This window comes from Rana temporaria, chromosome 4, assembly GCF_905171775.1.
Source record: "Rana temporaria chromosome 4, aRanTem1.1, whole genome shotgun sequence".
In the NCBI taxonomy this organism is placed as follows: domain Eukaryota; kingdom Metazoa; phylum Chordata; class Amphibia; order Anura; family Ranidae; genus Rana; species Rana temporaria.
This window is the reverse complement of record NC_053492.1, coordinates 446,298,686-446,315,166: the sequence shown is the minus strand read 5'-3', so window position 1 is coordinate 446,315,166 and position 16,481 is coordinate 446,298,686. Positions and strand designations below refer to the sequence as shown.

At 45.9% G+C, this 16,481-nt stretch overlaps 1 protein-coding gene across 1 annotated transcript in view; it reads right to left on the bottom strand.

Moving 5' to 3' along the window:
• Window positions 1-16,481, bottom strand: part of PLEKHH2 (pleckstrin homology, MyTH4 and FERM domain containing H2) — a 245,318-nt gene that overhangs the window by 119,402 nt on the left and 109,435 nt on the right. Inside the window, exon 3 of the mRNA XM_040351535.1 lies at window positions 7,271-7,333. Coding sequence (XP_040207469.1) covers window positions 7,271-7,333 — 63 coding nt within the window. The remainder of the gene's footprint in view (window positions 1-7,270; window positions 7,334-16,481) is intronic.

The window sequence follows — 16,481 nt, the reverse complement described above, 5'->3', positions numbered from 1 at the left end:
AGCAGACTGCGCAAAGGACAAAACAATAACAAAGCTGCTGAACACTGAGGGTCAATAAGTCCTTGGTCAGAGTATGTAAAAAAAAAGCAGTGCAGCGCTACTAACAAAATGATGAAAGTCCAAAAATAAAATAATTAATCAAAATGAAGAGAGGATAAGGGTGACTTCTGGAACCTCAATAGGTGATCGGATGAAGACTCCTTATAAAACAGTCAAGTATCCTTAGATAAAAGTACAAGCCGCTCACCTTAGCAGATGGACCTGTGGGTGAGCAGCAGGTCAAATGCGCTGTCCCTCTAATAAGGGGGTATTATAAGATGATAACGGTGCCTCCTCGGTCGATCCTTTTCTCCAAACCGACTTTCAGTGGCGGATGGTCATCTGGTATACTCTCATGTAGTTGAATGGCATGAAAAAGTATAAAGTAGACACATAGTGCTCTCCGTATAGTAACCAAAATGCAATAAGTTTATTTAAAATAAAAGTACTCACAAAAGAGGCACTATATCCTAGTGCGTAGAATATGAGCATATATCGATAAAATACCAAGTAGGTGGCTGTCCTGACATCAAAATTGGAAGCCCCCCGCACGCGTATCGTCCCAAGGTACAGGACTTCTTCACTGATATCCGCTGAAGAAGTCCTGTACCTTGGGACGATACGATCACCTATTGAGGTTCCAGAAGTCACCCTTATCCTCTCTTCATTTTGATTAATTATTTTATTTTTGGACTTTCATCATTTTGTTAGTAGCGCTGCACTGCTTTTTTTTTTAGATATTACACACCAGCTAGACTGGCCTGTTTCATTGTGGCCTACTCTTCTTTGTGTTTCCGAGGGTGCTCCCAGGAGGGTACCATGGCGCACATTTGGTGGACTTGCCCGAAGGTGTGCAGACTGTGCATCAGAGTCTACTCCCTCCTTCGGAACATGCTCCAAACTGATCTCAAAAGAGACCCATACGAGGCTCTTCTCTGTACTCCGATAGCGGAATTGCTCGGTCCACGCCACTTGGCTATGCACCGCTTTACTGCAACTAAACTAACCATAGCAAGGGCATGGAAGACTCCAATACTCAGTTTTGAGGCAGTTGAAAATGGCATGGACGATATAATGGTCAACGAAAAACTGACGGCTATTCTCTCAGACACCCATGATAAGTTCCTTAGGGTCTGGCAGCCTTGGGTTGCTTACTCTAAACCAGGGATCCTAAAACTACAGGCCCTCCGGCTGTTGTAGAACTACACATCCCATGAGGCATTGTAACACACTGACATTCACAGACATGACTAGGCATGATGGGAATTGTAGTTCCTGAAAAACTGGAGGGCCGTAGTTTGAAGACCAGGGGTCTCCAAACTTTCTAAACAGTTGGCTGTTCTTCAGGCTTGAGGGGGCCGGAAATTGGTGTCAGTGGGAGGAATAGTGCCCCATCAATGGTGTCAGTGGGAGGAATAGTGCCCCCTCATTGGTGTCAGTGGGAGGAATAGTGCCCCCTCATTGGTGTCAGTGGGAGGAATAGTGCCCCATCATTGGTGTCAGTGAGATGAATAGCATCTCATATCAGTGGGAGGAATACTGCGCCAAGGGCCTGATAAAGGCAAGCAAAGGGCCGCATCTGGCCCCCGGGCCACAGTTTGGAGACCCCCTGCTCTAAACCCTTGAGATTTGACACCATGCTACTACAGATCTGAAGTACTCTGCCTCCCTGCCGCGGGAACGCCCCCTTCTTTAACCCTTCCCATCTCTGCTCTTCTTTGACCCTGCTTTTTTTTCCCGCTTCTAGTATTTCTATATTTATCTTTATTTTCAAACTTATCAGGCCACCGGGCATAGGCCTCAAAGTGTTGGGTACATGGATAGTTACCTAGTACTGTTTATAGTTAGGCCCCCATTCAGTAGGACTCTATGAGTATCTGTTGAATAGAGGACAATGCCCTTGTGACATTTCTGGGACCTACACCTCTTTACATAACTTTATGTACCTAACTTTCATTTGCTTTTTTACGGTATTGACTTTTACTATTTTCTTATTACTAGCATACTTGTCTCCTTTCTGAAATGCTTTTTATTTTGTTTCTCTGTTATGTTTTTTCATAATGTATCCATTATGCTGTTGACTTGTATAGTTGCTATGGATATTAATACAACTTTTTGTAAAAGAAAACAGCCTGTAAGCACTGTCCGTGTCTCACAATTGACAGGCTACCAGAACATAACTGTCTCTTGAATATCACTAAATTTAAATCCTTTAATTTGAGGGAAATTATTTTAATATAAAAGAGAGGTTTCAGCTGTACTATGCTCTCCCAACATAATGTATATATTTGTTTTACCTCTTTATTTTAAAATGTGTTCATTTATCTACATTTTTTAGATATTCTCCTTGCATCTGCTCCTGATGAATGGATATAATTCCATGAAACGCGTCGAGATTTCAGATGCTACATTCAGATGTGTAGAACATGGATTCTTAATCTATTCTTACCAATGTTTGGACGGTTTCTGCCTACAATTATCATGTTGGGTTCTACGGATTGATGCATTTCGCATATTGCAAGCTCGTACTATTACCATGTTTGTTCACTTGTAAATATAGGAACTTATTTGTATTTATTTGTTATTATTCATTTTATACTTGCATGTGTGCCGTGAGTATGTGTATTGTTACATGGAATAAATACATTGGCCCGGATTCACAAAGCACTTACGCCGACGTATCTCGAGATACGCCGCGTAAGTGTAAGTATGCGCCGTCGTATCTGTGCGCCGTGCCCATAAACTGAGATACGCCTGAAAATAGGCTTCATCCGACCGACGTAACTTTCCTACGCCGGCGTATCGTGGGCGCATATTTACGCTGGCTGCAAGTGGCGCTCCTATTGATTTCCTATTCAAATATGGAAATGAGGGAGATACGTCAATTCACGAACGTACTTGCGCCCGGTGCATAATATACACGGTTTGCGTAAGTCGTACGTCCGGCGTAAAATTATTCCCCATATATGAGGCGCAACTCATGCTAAGGTATGGACCAGGGAACACAGTCGTCGTATTTTATGTAGTACGTGAATAGGGCTGGCCGTAGGTTATGTTCACGTCGTAGGCAGTGATCCGTCGTATCTTAGGGAGTAGTTCCGACGTGATTCTGAGCATGCGCACTGGGATACTTCCACGGGACGGCGCATGCGCCGTTCGTTTTAAGTACTTGTATAGCACTCGGCCCATCATTTGCATGGGGTCACGCCTCATTAGCATGGCTCATGCCCACTTCCACCTACGACGGCTTACGCCGAGGGAACCCAGCGCAGTTTGGGAGGCAAGTGCTTTGTGAATACTGTGCTTGCCTCTCTGCGCGACATCGGCGTAGCGTATATTAGATACGCTACGCCGGCATAAATATGCACCAATGTATGTGAATCCGGGCCATTGTTTTCAGTACTTAGTGTTCTCGTTGCTTTTCTGCTGCATGCTTCATTTAAAGTCCCAACCTTCCTTTTTTTTTGCAATATTAATATTGGATGGAGACAAGTGACTATACTGGTCTTATGTCTCATTTAAAGTCCCAAAGTTTTTTTTCTTTCTCAGTCGTATCAGCTTTACCTGTGTTCATGTGACTCTATGCAAATGTAAGGTTAATATGGAAAAGAAAATAGTTACCCATTTAAAGTGGGTTAATCAGAAGCCAAGCCTACTCTGGGTTAATCAGAAGCCTAATCTGGGTTTTTCCCATGCTGGCTGTGAGAATGGGTTTATGCCATGCAATCAGCAAAGGTATTTTGTTTTCTATACTGTACATTTACAGCTCTTTCACACAGGCAGCAGTCTCTACCGCTGTCTGAAAAGTGATCCTCTACAAATCGCTTTTCAGAGGGCAGTAGATCAGCGGCAATCCTGCTGCTTCCTAATTGTGCAGGGGCGCGGCGTGGTCGTTCTCTGCAATATCTCTTCAAAGAGCAGGGAAGTATACCAGGGTGACCACATTTCCAAACTACCATTCAGGGACACCCCCCTTCCCAAAAATCAGCTTGTGCTGTAACGAATCACAGCACAGTGATTGGACACAAGGCGAGATTTCTCCAATCACAAGCAGGGGGCGGGATTGTGCTCCTCCAGGGATTCCCGGCCAGGACAAGTAGTCAGTGAGTAAAGCGGCCTTTTATGGGGGCATCAGATTGGCCCGGGGGGGGGGGGGGGGTGGCTGTGTCAGTTTCATCCTGGGACACTGTATTGTCCTGGAATGAATGTGCCTGGGACAGACCTGCAATCCGAGACACGTGGTCACCCTAAAGTATACATCTCTTTTTAATTTTAGATATAAAATGAGTATGTAAAGTGTTACTAAACCCACAACAGTATAATCAGTCTGTATGTGGAACTTAAGGGGTTAATGCTCCGCATTGTGTAAAAAAGTATAAACAGTGCGGTATATTCGGAATACTCCGCGGCACTTTCAAGCGGAACGGCTACGTTTTGTTTGTAGCCAACATACAGCTTCCGGCTCTCCAAGGCCCCGCTGGATGGGGGATCACTCAAGTGGCGTCAAGTGACCATGAAGACACGTTTCGCAACGGCAAGTCACGTACCTTTGTCTGGATGGGAAGGGGGCAGGCAAACACCACTCCCTTTTATCTTCAATCCTATCATGGCGAAGCCACCCCTCCTAAAACGTGCGACTGAACTGATGAAACAACCTGAAGGCATTTGTGAAAGGGGCCTAATACCACTTTAAGTGCCAAAACTAAACTTAATGATAAATCCCCCAAATATTGCTTTCCTACAAGGATAGTGTTTACCTAATGACAAGAAAGTTCTAGTAACTGCTTGACGTAGGCTGGCACGTGTCGATTTTATAAGGGCAAAAGATTCTCCATTGACTTTACAGCCCAGTGACATTCTGTTTGGCCGACGCCTAAGAGGTGTTTAGGATTATGGTATTTTCCAGAAGCAAATGTCTTGGCAAGTTCTATTTGAGTAAAGTGAATCATACAGTTAACATAAAATGTTAAAGTTCAAAAGAAAATTATGTTTTTTTTTTACAAAAAGATAGTGAAAAAAATGTAAGTAAGAGCCGGTTCACACTGGGGCGACCTGGGATCCGACTTTAGGTCGCCTCAAGTCACGCTGCATGAAGAAATGAATGTAAGTGAATGGAGCCGTCTTAAAGAGGAGTTCCACCCAAATTTGGAACTTCCTCTTAACCCACTCCTCTCCCCCTTACATGCCACATTTGGCATGTAATTTTTTTGGGGGGGGAGTGGGGGCTTCAGGAAGAGTGGGACTTCCTGTCCCACTTCCTCCTTCCTGTAGTCGACTAAGCTTAATCGCCTTCAGGAAGGGGCTGCTGTAGGCGATCGCCTAGGACACGCCACAGGTCCTAGGCGATCTCCTGGCCAATTACACGGCGCAGCGCCGGGCCGCGCCGCTCGCGCATGCGCAGTGCCGCTCGCGCATGCGTAGTGGGTGCCCGGCCGTTAAGCCGAAAGCTGTCACGGCCGGGTGCCCACACTGAGAATGAAGACGCCGACCGGGAAGGGGGGGAGAGGAGCGGAGCCCCGGCCGGCGCGTCGCTGGAGCGCTGGAGAAGGTAAGTGTCTGTTTATTAAAAGCCAGCAGCTACACTTTTTGTAGCTGCTGACTTTTAATAAACATGCAAATTGGCTGGAACTCCCCTTTAATGTACACTACTGCGGTCGCTCCGACTTGAAAAACGGTTCCTGGTACTACTTCAATCCGACTTGTACCCATAGATTTCAATGGAAAACGCCTCCAAGTCAGATCCCCGTTCACAGTGAGGCAACTTTACAGGAAGTCGCCCCAGTGTGAACCTGTTCTAAGGCAAGCACCTCCCTCCCACAGGGGAACTCCACGCCAAATTTTTAATAAAACAAACGGCGTGGGTTCCCCCTCCAGGGGCATACCAGGCCCTTAGGTCTGGTATGGATTTCAAGGGGAACCCCCTACATCGAAAAAACGGCGTGGGGTCCCCCCAATTCCATACCAGACCCTTATCCAAGCACGCAGACAGGCCGGTCAGGAAAGGGGTGGGGACAAGTAGCGGCAATTGATGGGCACACTGGCAGCATGTGATGGGGCACAGTAGCGGCAATTGATGGGCACACTGGTAGCATCTGATGGGGCACAGTAGCGGCAAATGATGGGCACACTGGCAGCATCTGATGGGGCACAGTAGCGGCAATTGATAGGCACTCTGGCAGCATATGATGGGGCACAGTAGCAGCAATTGATTTGCACACTGGCAGCATCTGATGGGGCACAGTAGCAGCAATTGATGGGCACACTGGCAGCATTTGATGGGGCACATTAGTGGCAATTGATGGGCACATTGGCAGCATATGATGGGACACAGTAGCAGCAATTGATGGGCACACTGGCAGCATCTTATGGGGCACAGTAGCGGCAATTGATGGGCACACTGGCAGCATGTGATGGGGCATAGTAGCGGCAATTGATGGGCACACTGGCAGCATCTTATGGGGCACAGTAGCGGCAATTGATGGGCACACTGGCAGCATCTGATGGGGTACAGTAGCGGCAATTGATAGGCACACTGGCAGCATTTGATGGGGCACAGTAGCAGCAATTGATGGGCACACTGGCAGCATCTGATGGGGCACAGTAGTGGCAATTGATGGGCACACTGGCAGCATTTAATGGGGCACAGTAGCGGCAATTGATGGGCACACTGGCAGCATCTGATGGGGCAAAGTAGCAGCAATTGATGGGCACACTGGCAGCATTTGATGGGGCACACTGCCAGCATTTGATGGGCACAGTGGCTGTGTTTGATGGCACAGTGGTGGCAATTTATGGGTACAGTGGCTGCGTCTGATGGCACAGTAGCTGTGTTTGGCACAGTGGCTTTGCTTGATGGGCACAGTGGCTTTGTTTGATGGGCACAGTGGCTGCATTTGATGGGCACAGTGGTGGCAATTGATGGGCACAGTGGTGGCAATTGATAGGCACAGTGGTGGCAATAGATGGGCACAGTGGTGGCAATTGATGGGCACAGTGGCTGCAATTGGTGGGGGTTTTTTTTAGTTTGTTTGCGTCCCCCAAAATTTTTTGAGCACCAGCCACCACTGCCTGGAAGGTGACAACCCACGCACGTTCTGCTTCTGCTAAAACCCCCTTTAATTCATACACACCTATACATCAAGACTTCATGTGGGGCACTTACTGCAATGTAACATCATTTTTCAATTACAAGACAGCTGACAGATGCAACATAAACGTTATTTACAATTACCTGCTCATACGCTTGTTCTGCCCGCCGATTTGCGTCAATCACTTGTCTTTCCAGCTGCTGCATCTGCACAAGAAAGAATAAGTGTTGATTATTCAGTAATTACTTAGACAATCCAACTTTGAAGTATTGGTAATGAAGGGTGACTTTATTAATGGGCTTCTAATCGCGATGAAAGCCTCTGTGTATTACAGGAGAAGCATGAACGGTTTTAAAGAATGGCAATCTGCAGTTCAAATATGAAGAATAATGAATTGTAGGATTCATTCGGAAGATAAATAACAATACGCAGTGATGCGAAAACCTAGATAGAGGGACAGGGGCCGCATGTGGCCCCCCTGCCTGTCCCTGTGTCCCTAGACTATTCATAGTGTAACCAGCATACATAGATCAGACTCTCATGCCTCGTACACACGATCAGATTTTCCGACGGCAATTGTGTGTTGACAGAATGTCTGAAAATCCGTTGCAGTTTGTATGCAAGACAAAATCCAGGCACACGCCCTTCAGACAAAAGTGTGACACTTTGTCTGCGGAAAATCCGATTGTGTGTACGAGGCTTTAGTCCGTAGGGTTCAATATTGGGTTGGTCCTCCCTTTGCAGCTATAACAGCTTCAACTCTTCTGGGAAGGTTGTCCACAAGGTTTAGGAGTGTGTCTATGGGAATGTTTGACCATTCTTCCAGAAGAGCATTTGTGAGGTCAGACACTGATGTGTTCTATTGGGTTGAGGTCAGGACTCTGCATGCCAGTCAAGTTCCTCCACTGCAAACTGGCTCATCCATGTCTTTATGGACCTTGCTTTGTGCACTGGTGGGCAGTCATGTTGGAACAGGAAGAGGCCATCCCCAAACTGTTCCCACAAAGTTGGGAGCATGAAATTGTCCAACATGTCTTGGTATGCTGACGCCTTAAGGCCCTGTACACACGGGCGGATATCCGATGAAAACGGTCCGCAGGACCGTTTCCATCGGATATGTCCGCTTGCGGATTTTGATCTGATGGCTGTACACACCATCAGATCAAAATCCCTGCGGAAAACATCCTCGGTGACGTGGCCGCGCCGTCGCCGCGATGATGACGTGGCGACGTGCGCGACCCTGGAAGGTAAATACTTCCACGCATGCGTCTAATCATTTCGACGCATGCGAGGGATGGGGATCGGACGGACTTATCCGGTGAGTCTGTACAGACGACCGGATAAGTCCGAAGGACAGGTTTACAGCGGATAGATTTCTTAGCATGCTAAGAAATTTTTATCCGCTGGAAAACCGTCGGCTGGACAAATGTCCGCTTGAAAATGTCCGCTAGGCCCTACACACGACCGGATCTATCTGCTGGAACTGATCCGCGGATAAATCCCAGCGGACAGATCCGGTCGTGTGTACGGGGCCTTAAGAGTTCCCTTCACTGGAACTAAGGGGCCAAGCCCAACCCCTGAAAAACAACCATAATCCCCCCTCCACCAAATGATTTGAACCAGTGCACAAAGCAAGGACCATAAAGACATGGATGATAGAGTTTGGGGTGGAGGAATGTGACTGGAAAAGGTGGCCCCATTGGAGGATTCCATTAACTTCCTGTGCCTATGACAACTGAAAAATGTCGGACTTCCTGCCACTCTCTGTACCAGTGATATTGGTCACCAGGGTAAATACAGGAGATGAATGCCCCCAGGCATAACACAAACAGCAATAAACACAGAACAGGGGTTCTAACCCTTCCACTATGTATTCAAAGCAGAAAAAAAAATTGAGATACACTTTATTAGTAACTGTTACTAAATACAGTATTTGTAAGGAACGATTGTTTGTTCTTGGCTTAGGCATAGTTATATGGAACTGACTCATATGGCAATGTCACAAAACTGAGCAAAACAAAATCATTAAAATGACCATCAAATTCTCAGTAGCGCATCTGGGCTGCAGCCCGCGAATTCCTCATATTACCGATTTTATGGTTTATTTCCTTTGCAAGATGATAAATTCCCCGGAGACACTGAGTGCAACGTTTCATCAGATGAATTTTCAGTAAGATTACTTACCAATTAAATAGCCCACAAAGTGGCCACAAAACCAGGAGCATACAGGCCTTCACTCCCACACTCATGGTGCAAGTCATAGTCATTGAAGGAGGATACTCATCATCATGCTGAATTTATTTTGGCAAGCTCGTAAATTATATTATGTAACTTTTTAAGGTAAGTGAATAAATGTATAATTGATTTATTAAATCAAATAATAAAATAATATATAATTTATATTTATAATAAATAAAATATAATACAGTCATTTTAAAACTTTAGTCGTATTGCCTACCATCAGCACCACAATAATATACCACCAACATAATACCAATAACACCATCACTCAAACAATAGAATATTATAGTGTGACACCATAGTAATATAGGGCCAGATTCACGTAGGTGAGCGGCGGCGTAACGTATCGTAGATACGTTACACCGCCGCAAGTTTTTATCGCAAGTGCCTGATTCACAGAGCACTTGCAATGAAAACCTACGCCGGCGGCCTCCGGCGCAAGGCTGGCCAATTCAAATGGGAGTGTGCCATTTAAATTAGGCGCGCTCCCGCGCCGGACCTACTGCGCATGCTCAGTTTCGCAATTCCCTTCGTGCTTTGCGCGCCGTGACGTCATTTTTTCGAACGGCGACGCGCGTAGCGTACTTCCGTATTCCCGGACGTGTTACGCAAACGACGTTCATTTTTAAATTTCGACGCGGGAACGACGGCCATACTTTAAACAGCAATACGTTTGCTGAGTAAAGTTAGGGCAGGTCAAACGACGACTAACTTTGCGACGGGAAACTAGACTAGCAGCGACAAAGCGAACGCGAAAATCCATCGTGAATCGCTGTAACTCCTAATTTGCATACCCGACGCTGGTTTACGACGCGAACTCCCCCCAGCGGCGGCCGCGGTACTGCATCCTAATATCCGACAGTGTAAAACAATTACACCTGTCGGATCTTATGGATATCTACGCGTAACTGATTCGCATAGATAGAAACAGAGATACGACGGCGTATCAGGAGATACGCCGTCGTATCTCTTTTGTGAATCTTGCCCATAGCCACTACCAGAAGTAGGATCCTTTTTTTTTTTTTTTTTATATATATTCTTCATGACTTTCTTTTTTATTCGTTTTTCAAGACTGTCCTCTTTGTACACCATACGTATTCCTCTCAGTCACTTTTGCTTTCTGCACCCACTATTAGACATGTGTGGTTCGTTTCATTCCGAATCGAAATGTGGATTAATTTTTCGTTATTTGGAAACTCGGATGTATTCAAATTACTGAATTGCAATAGTAACAAATTTGAATTAATCCGAAATAAAAAACAAAAATTTGGAACACAATTCGAATTGAAATAGTTTTCGAATCAAATTAGAATTTTTAGAAAATAATAAAATAGAACAGCAAATAAAGGAATATGATATAATAGAGTAAAACAGAACAGAATACAAAATAAAAGAATGGAAAACAATAGAATAGAAAATAATTGATAGAATAAAAAAGAAAGGAATAGAATAGAAAATAAAATAATAGAACTGAATAGAAAAGAATATAGAAAAACAGAACAAAATAGAATAGAAAATAAAGGAATGGAATTGAAAAAAAAAAAGAATAGAATAGGATAAAAAAGAGAGCATATAACCAGTGGCGGCCGTCCATTTGAGGCCGCCCTCCTAATCCATGTGCATGTACATGCATAGATTATGTGATTAGAGCCAGAGAATCTAATTGGCTTTAAAAAAGAGTGGGCTCTGCACCCTCAACCCACCCAATTGCGTGACAATAGCAAATTAATCAATAATAAGTGGGATTCTGTGCAACGTATCACACAGATATGATAAGTGTAACCACAATGGGGACCAAACTAAAAGTGATAAGTGATTAATACGATAAATAATAATAATAAGAGAGCTAACAAGCTCAGTAATGAATGAGTCCAGCAATAAAGTGCAATAAAATCACATAAAAGTGAATAAGAACCAATATAGCACTAATGCTAAATAGAAATAATAAAGTGATGATGTGCAAAATATTCCCAAAATAAATGACATAAAAAAGTGCTGCCAAATGGAAATGCTGGTATGGCTGAATTTCCAATCAATAAGATGCTGGTGATTAACAGATGGTTAAACGTATCCCTCACTGGGCTCAGAGGACTCTTACCTCCAGGCCGATAGTAAAAGGCATGTAGTATAAACCACACTGGCAGTCCTCTATGGATAATCACAGCTACTCCTTCCTTCAGGCTGGTAAAACGTCTCCTTAGCTAATCCAAACAGTACTCAGACCCGGATGGAGAAAAAGAGAACAAAAGGAGGGGCTCCAATAGAAAAGTACCGTGAGGCCTAGTACACACGAGAGGATTTATCCGCGGATACGGTCCACCGGACCGTTTCCGCGGATAAATCCTCTCGAGGATTTGCGAGGATTTGGATCCGATGGAGTGTACTCACCATCGGATCGAAATCTGCGCCGAAATCCCCTCGCGATGACGTGTCGCGCCGTCGCCGCGATGATGACGCGGCGACGTGCGCGACGCTGTCATATAAGGAATTCCACGCATGCGTCCACAGCGCCAGCTTAAGTCACTCCAGGTGTACATCCGTCCAATCCCTACGCGTTACGACACAGGGTCACGTGTCTTCGTCTGGACCCCGTGTAGGGCCGACTGGTGGGGGTGGCAGGATGCCTTGTTTGCTGCCACCCTCAAAATATACAGAACCAGCCGCCACGGAATATAACCATCTTCTGAAATTTTTATTTCAAATATAATACATTTTAATTCAAATAGAAAAGAAAGAATAGAGTAGAAAAGAATAGAATAGAAAAAAACAATAGAATAGAATTAAATCGAAAGAATATAACCTTTGTCCGAAATTCTAATTTTGAATAGAATAAATTCAAATTCGAATAGACTATAATAATAGAAAAACATAGAATAGAATAGAAAAAATCAATAGAACAGAATAGAAAGAATATAATAATACAACCATCTTCCAAAATTCGAAAATTTGAATACAATAAATTAAATTTCTAATGGAATTTGAATTGATACGAACTTGAATAAACAAAATAAATTCTGAAAACAAATTTTCTTATACCACTTTCTTATACTAGGAATCCCCTTACACTACCTGGCAGAGAAAGCTGTTTATGTCTTTACATTCTGACCGTGCTTTTGTGGTTTCTGGGAAAGGAGAATATGACAGAGAAGCAAACTGATGAGAATATCGGGGAAATAATTGTTAGCTGCGACTTGCCAAAATGTTGTCTACTCTGATGTGGCCGGCAGACGCTGCCATTACTTGACCAAAATATGCAGCACAATCCTTTGGTGAAAAGACATGAGAACAGGCAGGCCCTGATGACCTCTTTAACAAAACCAGAGAGTCCGCAGCACAATCTATACTACTCATAATAAGGCTTTTGTTCTGCAATCGCTACTAAAAAATCCCTAGGTAACATTTAGGAAGTTACCGTATTTATCGGCGTATACCGCGCACTTTTTTGCCCTGAAAATCAGGGCAAAATCGTGGGTGCGCGGTATACGCCGATACTCGCTTTCCCGCGCCGAGTTTTGAATACTGCGCCGACATATACCGAGCGCAGTACACTCGGGTATAGTCGGGCAGTCTCGGCTCCTTCCGCGCTCACGTCCTGGACGTACAGGACATCAGCGCGGGTAGCCGAGCATTGCCGACAATACACGAGTGTACTGCGCTCTGTATATGTCGGTGCAGTATTCAAACTCGGCGCGGGAAATGAGCGGGGAGGACGCGAGGACGCCGCAGAAGGACGCCGGACCCGCCGAAGAGGACACCCGACCCGCTGAAGAGGACACCTGACCTGCCGAAGAGGACACCCGACCCGCCGAAGACGGACGCCGGACCCGCCGAAGACGGACGCCGGACCCGCCGAAGAGGACACGCGAAGCCGCAGAAGGACGCTGGACCCGACGAGGCCGCCGATGGGACTCCGCGCAAGACACCAAAACTGTAAGTACAAAAAAAACAAAAAAACTTTTTTCCACAGGATTGGGGGCCACTTTAGGGGTGCGCGGTATATGCGATAAATACGGTACCTTTGTAATGATTGAGGCAGATGATTGAAGTTGGGAAACCAGTAGAAAGGATCTTAGGCCCAAAGACCCCGAGGAATATAAGAAGCTAATGGTGATTCAACCATAATTGGAGTATTTATTTTCGGTAGACTTAAAGTGTAAGTAAACCCTCCTATCGTTTTCAGCCAAGGAAGCTGCCATCTTTGCCTCTGTTTAATCTACAACTGTCATGATGCTGAACATGTGATCAGTTATGACACCAGCCATTGATGGTTTGACAGTTTGGGTGAGAGCACAACCAACAAAGAGTGTTACGTGCCGGAAATGAAACTGCATTTTCTAAAATTTGGATAGAGTATTTTTTGCCATCTGTGTCCCACTGTAGAGTTTTCCCTTCACATGTCCCATAGCCAGGGCTGGTGCTACCACTAGGTGAACTAGACAGCCGCCTAGGGCCACTGGTTGTCATGGAGAGTCCTGGTTCGGGGGTGGTGGGAGCGGGGCTTCGAACAGTGGTGTCCTCGAGGTGTGGGTATCTGACTCCACGCGGTGAGCGGGCGGCCCCAGAGACGAAGGACGCAGGGAAGGCGAACAGCGAGGGATAGCTAGGCCTGAGAGCCCCAGAAGGGAGAAGAGCTCCACCGCTTCGCTGACCCCCGAACAGTTGGGCAGCAGTGGGGGTGGCGGCGCCTCCCAAAGCCTGGATTGCTTCTCGAACCTCCGCTCTAACATCAAGTGACAGCAGCCCGGAGGACAGACTGACTGGGGGCCCCGGAAGACTAGGATGGGAGCGGTGGCGTCGCTATGGGGGTGTGAGGGGTGCGGCCCGCACTCGGATGACACTATCCTGAGGGCGGCCAAGGATCCTGGGTCCCAGGGGACAGTCTGAGCAAGCAACTCTCCTGCACACCTAATCCTCCTCCTACCGCCGCCCAGGTGCATAAGGAGGAGGGGGGTTCTATACTAATGGAGGGGTATGTACTGAGGGGGGTCTGTACTGATGGAGGGGTCTGTACTGAGGGGGGCTATACTGATGAAGGGGTCTGTACTGAGGGGGGGGGTCTGTACTGATGAAGGGGTCTGTACTGAGGGGGTGTCTTTACTGATGAAGGGGTCTGTACTGAGGGGGGGGTCTGTACTGATGAAGGGGTCTGTACTGAGGGGGGGGGGGTCTGTACTGATGAAGGGGTCTGTACTGAGGGGGTGTCTGTACTGAGGGGGGTCTATACTGATGGAGGGGTCTTTACTAAGGGGAGTCTGTACTGATGGAGAGGGGGTGGTCTGACTGATGGAAGAGTCTGTAATGAGGGGGGGGGGGTTTACCGATGGAGGGGTCTGTACTGAGGGAGGACTATAATTGGTGGAGGGGGGTTTATACTTAATGGAGAAGGGGTCTGTACTGAGGGAGGGGGTCTATAATGAAGGGGGACTATCTGGTGAAGGGGGTCTGAGCTTAGAGTAGAGGGGGTCTGTACTGAAGGAGAGGGGTCAATACTTAGTGGAGAGAGGGGTCTGTAGTGAGGGAGAAGGCCTGTACTGAGAGGCAACTATAGTTGGTAGAGGGGGGTGACACCATGTTTAATCACACCCGGTTACACCAACCCTAGTGACACCACTGGACAGGAGACGCAAACAGCCAAGAATCGGCTGAAAGGAGCAGAGCACCCTCGGGTCAAGAAGGATAACGGGTCCTGCCCGCTGCTGGGCATCATGAACATCCTACTCCTCGCTTGTAAACTAACAGGCACCACACACACCAACCCGCAGAAAGAGATTTGGAGAGGGCTAAGGAGTCCTCTCTCTCTCACACACCCCCCTCTTTCTCTCATCCCCCTTCTCTCTCTCTCTCTCTCTCTCTCTTACCCCCCCCCCCCCCACACTATTTTTTTTCTAATGGCACACAGTGAAATAATAATAAAAATTCCATTAGAAAAAAACAAGAACACTGACAGACTAACAGGTTGCCTCCCCCATTTATACTTATAAGAGATCATTCGGGGGGGCGGGGGGGGCGCAAGTAGCTGATCTTGCCTAGGGGCGCAGCACTGGCCCTGCCCATAGCCATTGGAAGATTTCCCCTCTATTACTGTTCTGGGACAACCCAAAATGTAGGATTTTCCATTATTTTCACTGATAAATTGTTAATGGTAAACATGACAAACAGAGCGGCTGAATATCCCAAAACGGAGGCACAGACAGCAATAAAAACTGACAGGTATTCTAATCCCTCCCCACTCTATCCAAAACGTAAAAAAAAAGTTTGACTTTACATATATTTTTTTTTAATTCTCTATATTGATTTTTAATAGATTTACAAAAACAGAGCCTTGGGGCATTCCCCGGCTCAATAAGTACCACGTAAATCGGTACCTAACAACAGGTTATATGCCTAAACAGTGCTGTTAGCCACAGAAAAAAATAACAAACATAAAATCACTGCTCAACCACTCCATTTGGAGAAATTATGAAAGGAGAATGTGCTACTCGTCTTTGATAGGGGTGAGGTTTCTCAAGAGGGAACATTGGTACTAGGCCTAGAAAACCAAGGGTTCAACTATATGGGTGTCAGGAGGGTCTTAGCAGGTGTTAGCACGGAAGGGGTAGTTAATGTGTATCAGATAAACCGTCTATTCTTGAGCAGCATTAGTAGAGGCAAATTCAAGCCATAATTTCCACACTTTATCGAATTTAGCAATACACCCACGGGAGTCGTATGTGGCTTTATATAATGGTATTGTAGAATTGACCAAAGCTTTCCAAGAGTTCAGAGAGGGCGCATCTAAATGTTTCCATTTTAGCAATATTGCTTTACGGGCGTAAAAGAGCAGAAGTCCTATGAGGGTCTTAGTTGCTGTGCGGTGCGCTAAAGAGCCCACCAGGCCCAGCAAGCAGACTGGTACAGTCAGCGGGATTGGGATTGTTAACAGCGAGGCTATATATTGCGTCACCTCTACCCAGAAAGAGTGCACTATGGGACAGGACCACAACATATGACAGAAACCGGCCTCTAGAGTACCACATTTCCAACAGCTAGGATAGGCCCCATGATAAATTTTGTTCAGCCGTTGCAGCGTTAAATACACCCGTTGTAGAATCCTGAATTGAATTAAGCGATCCT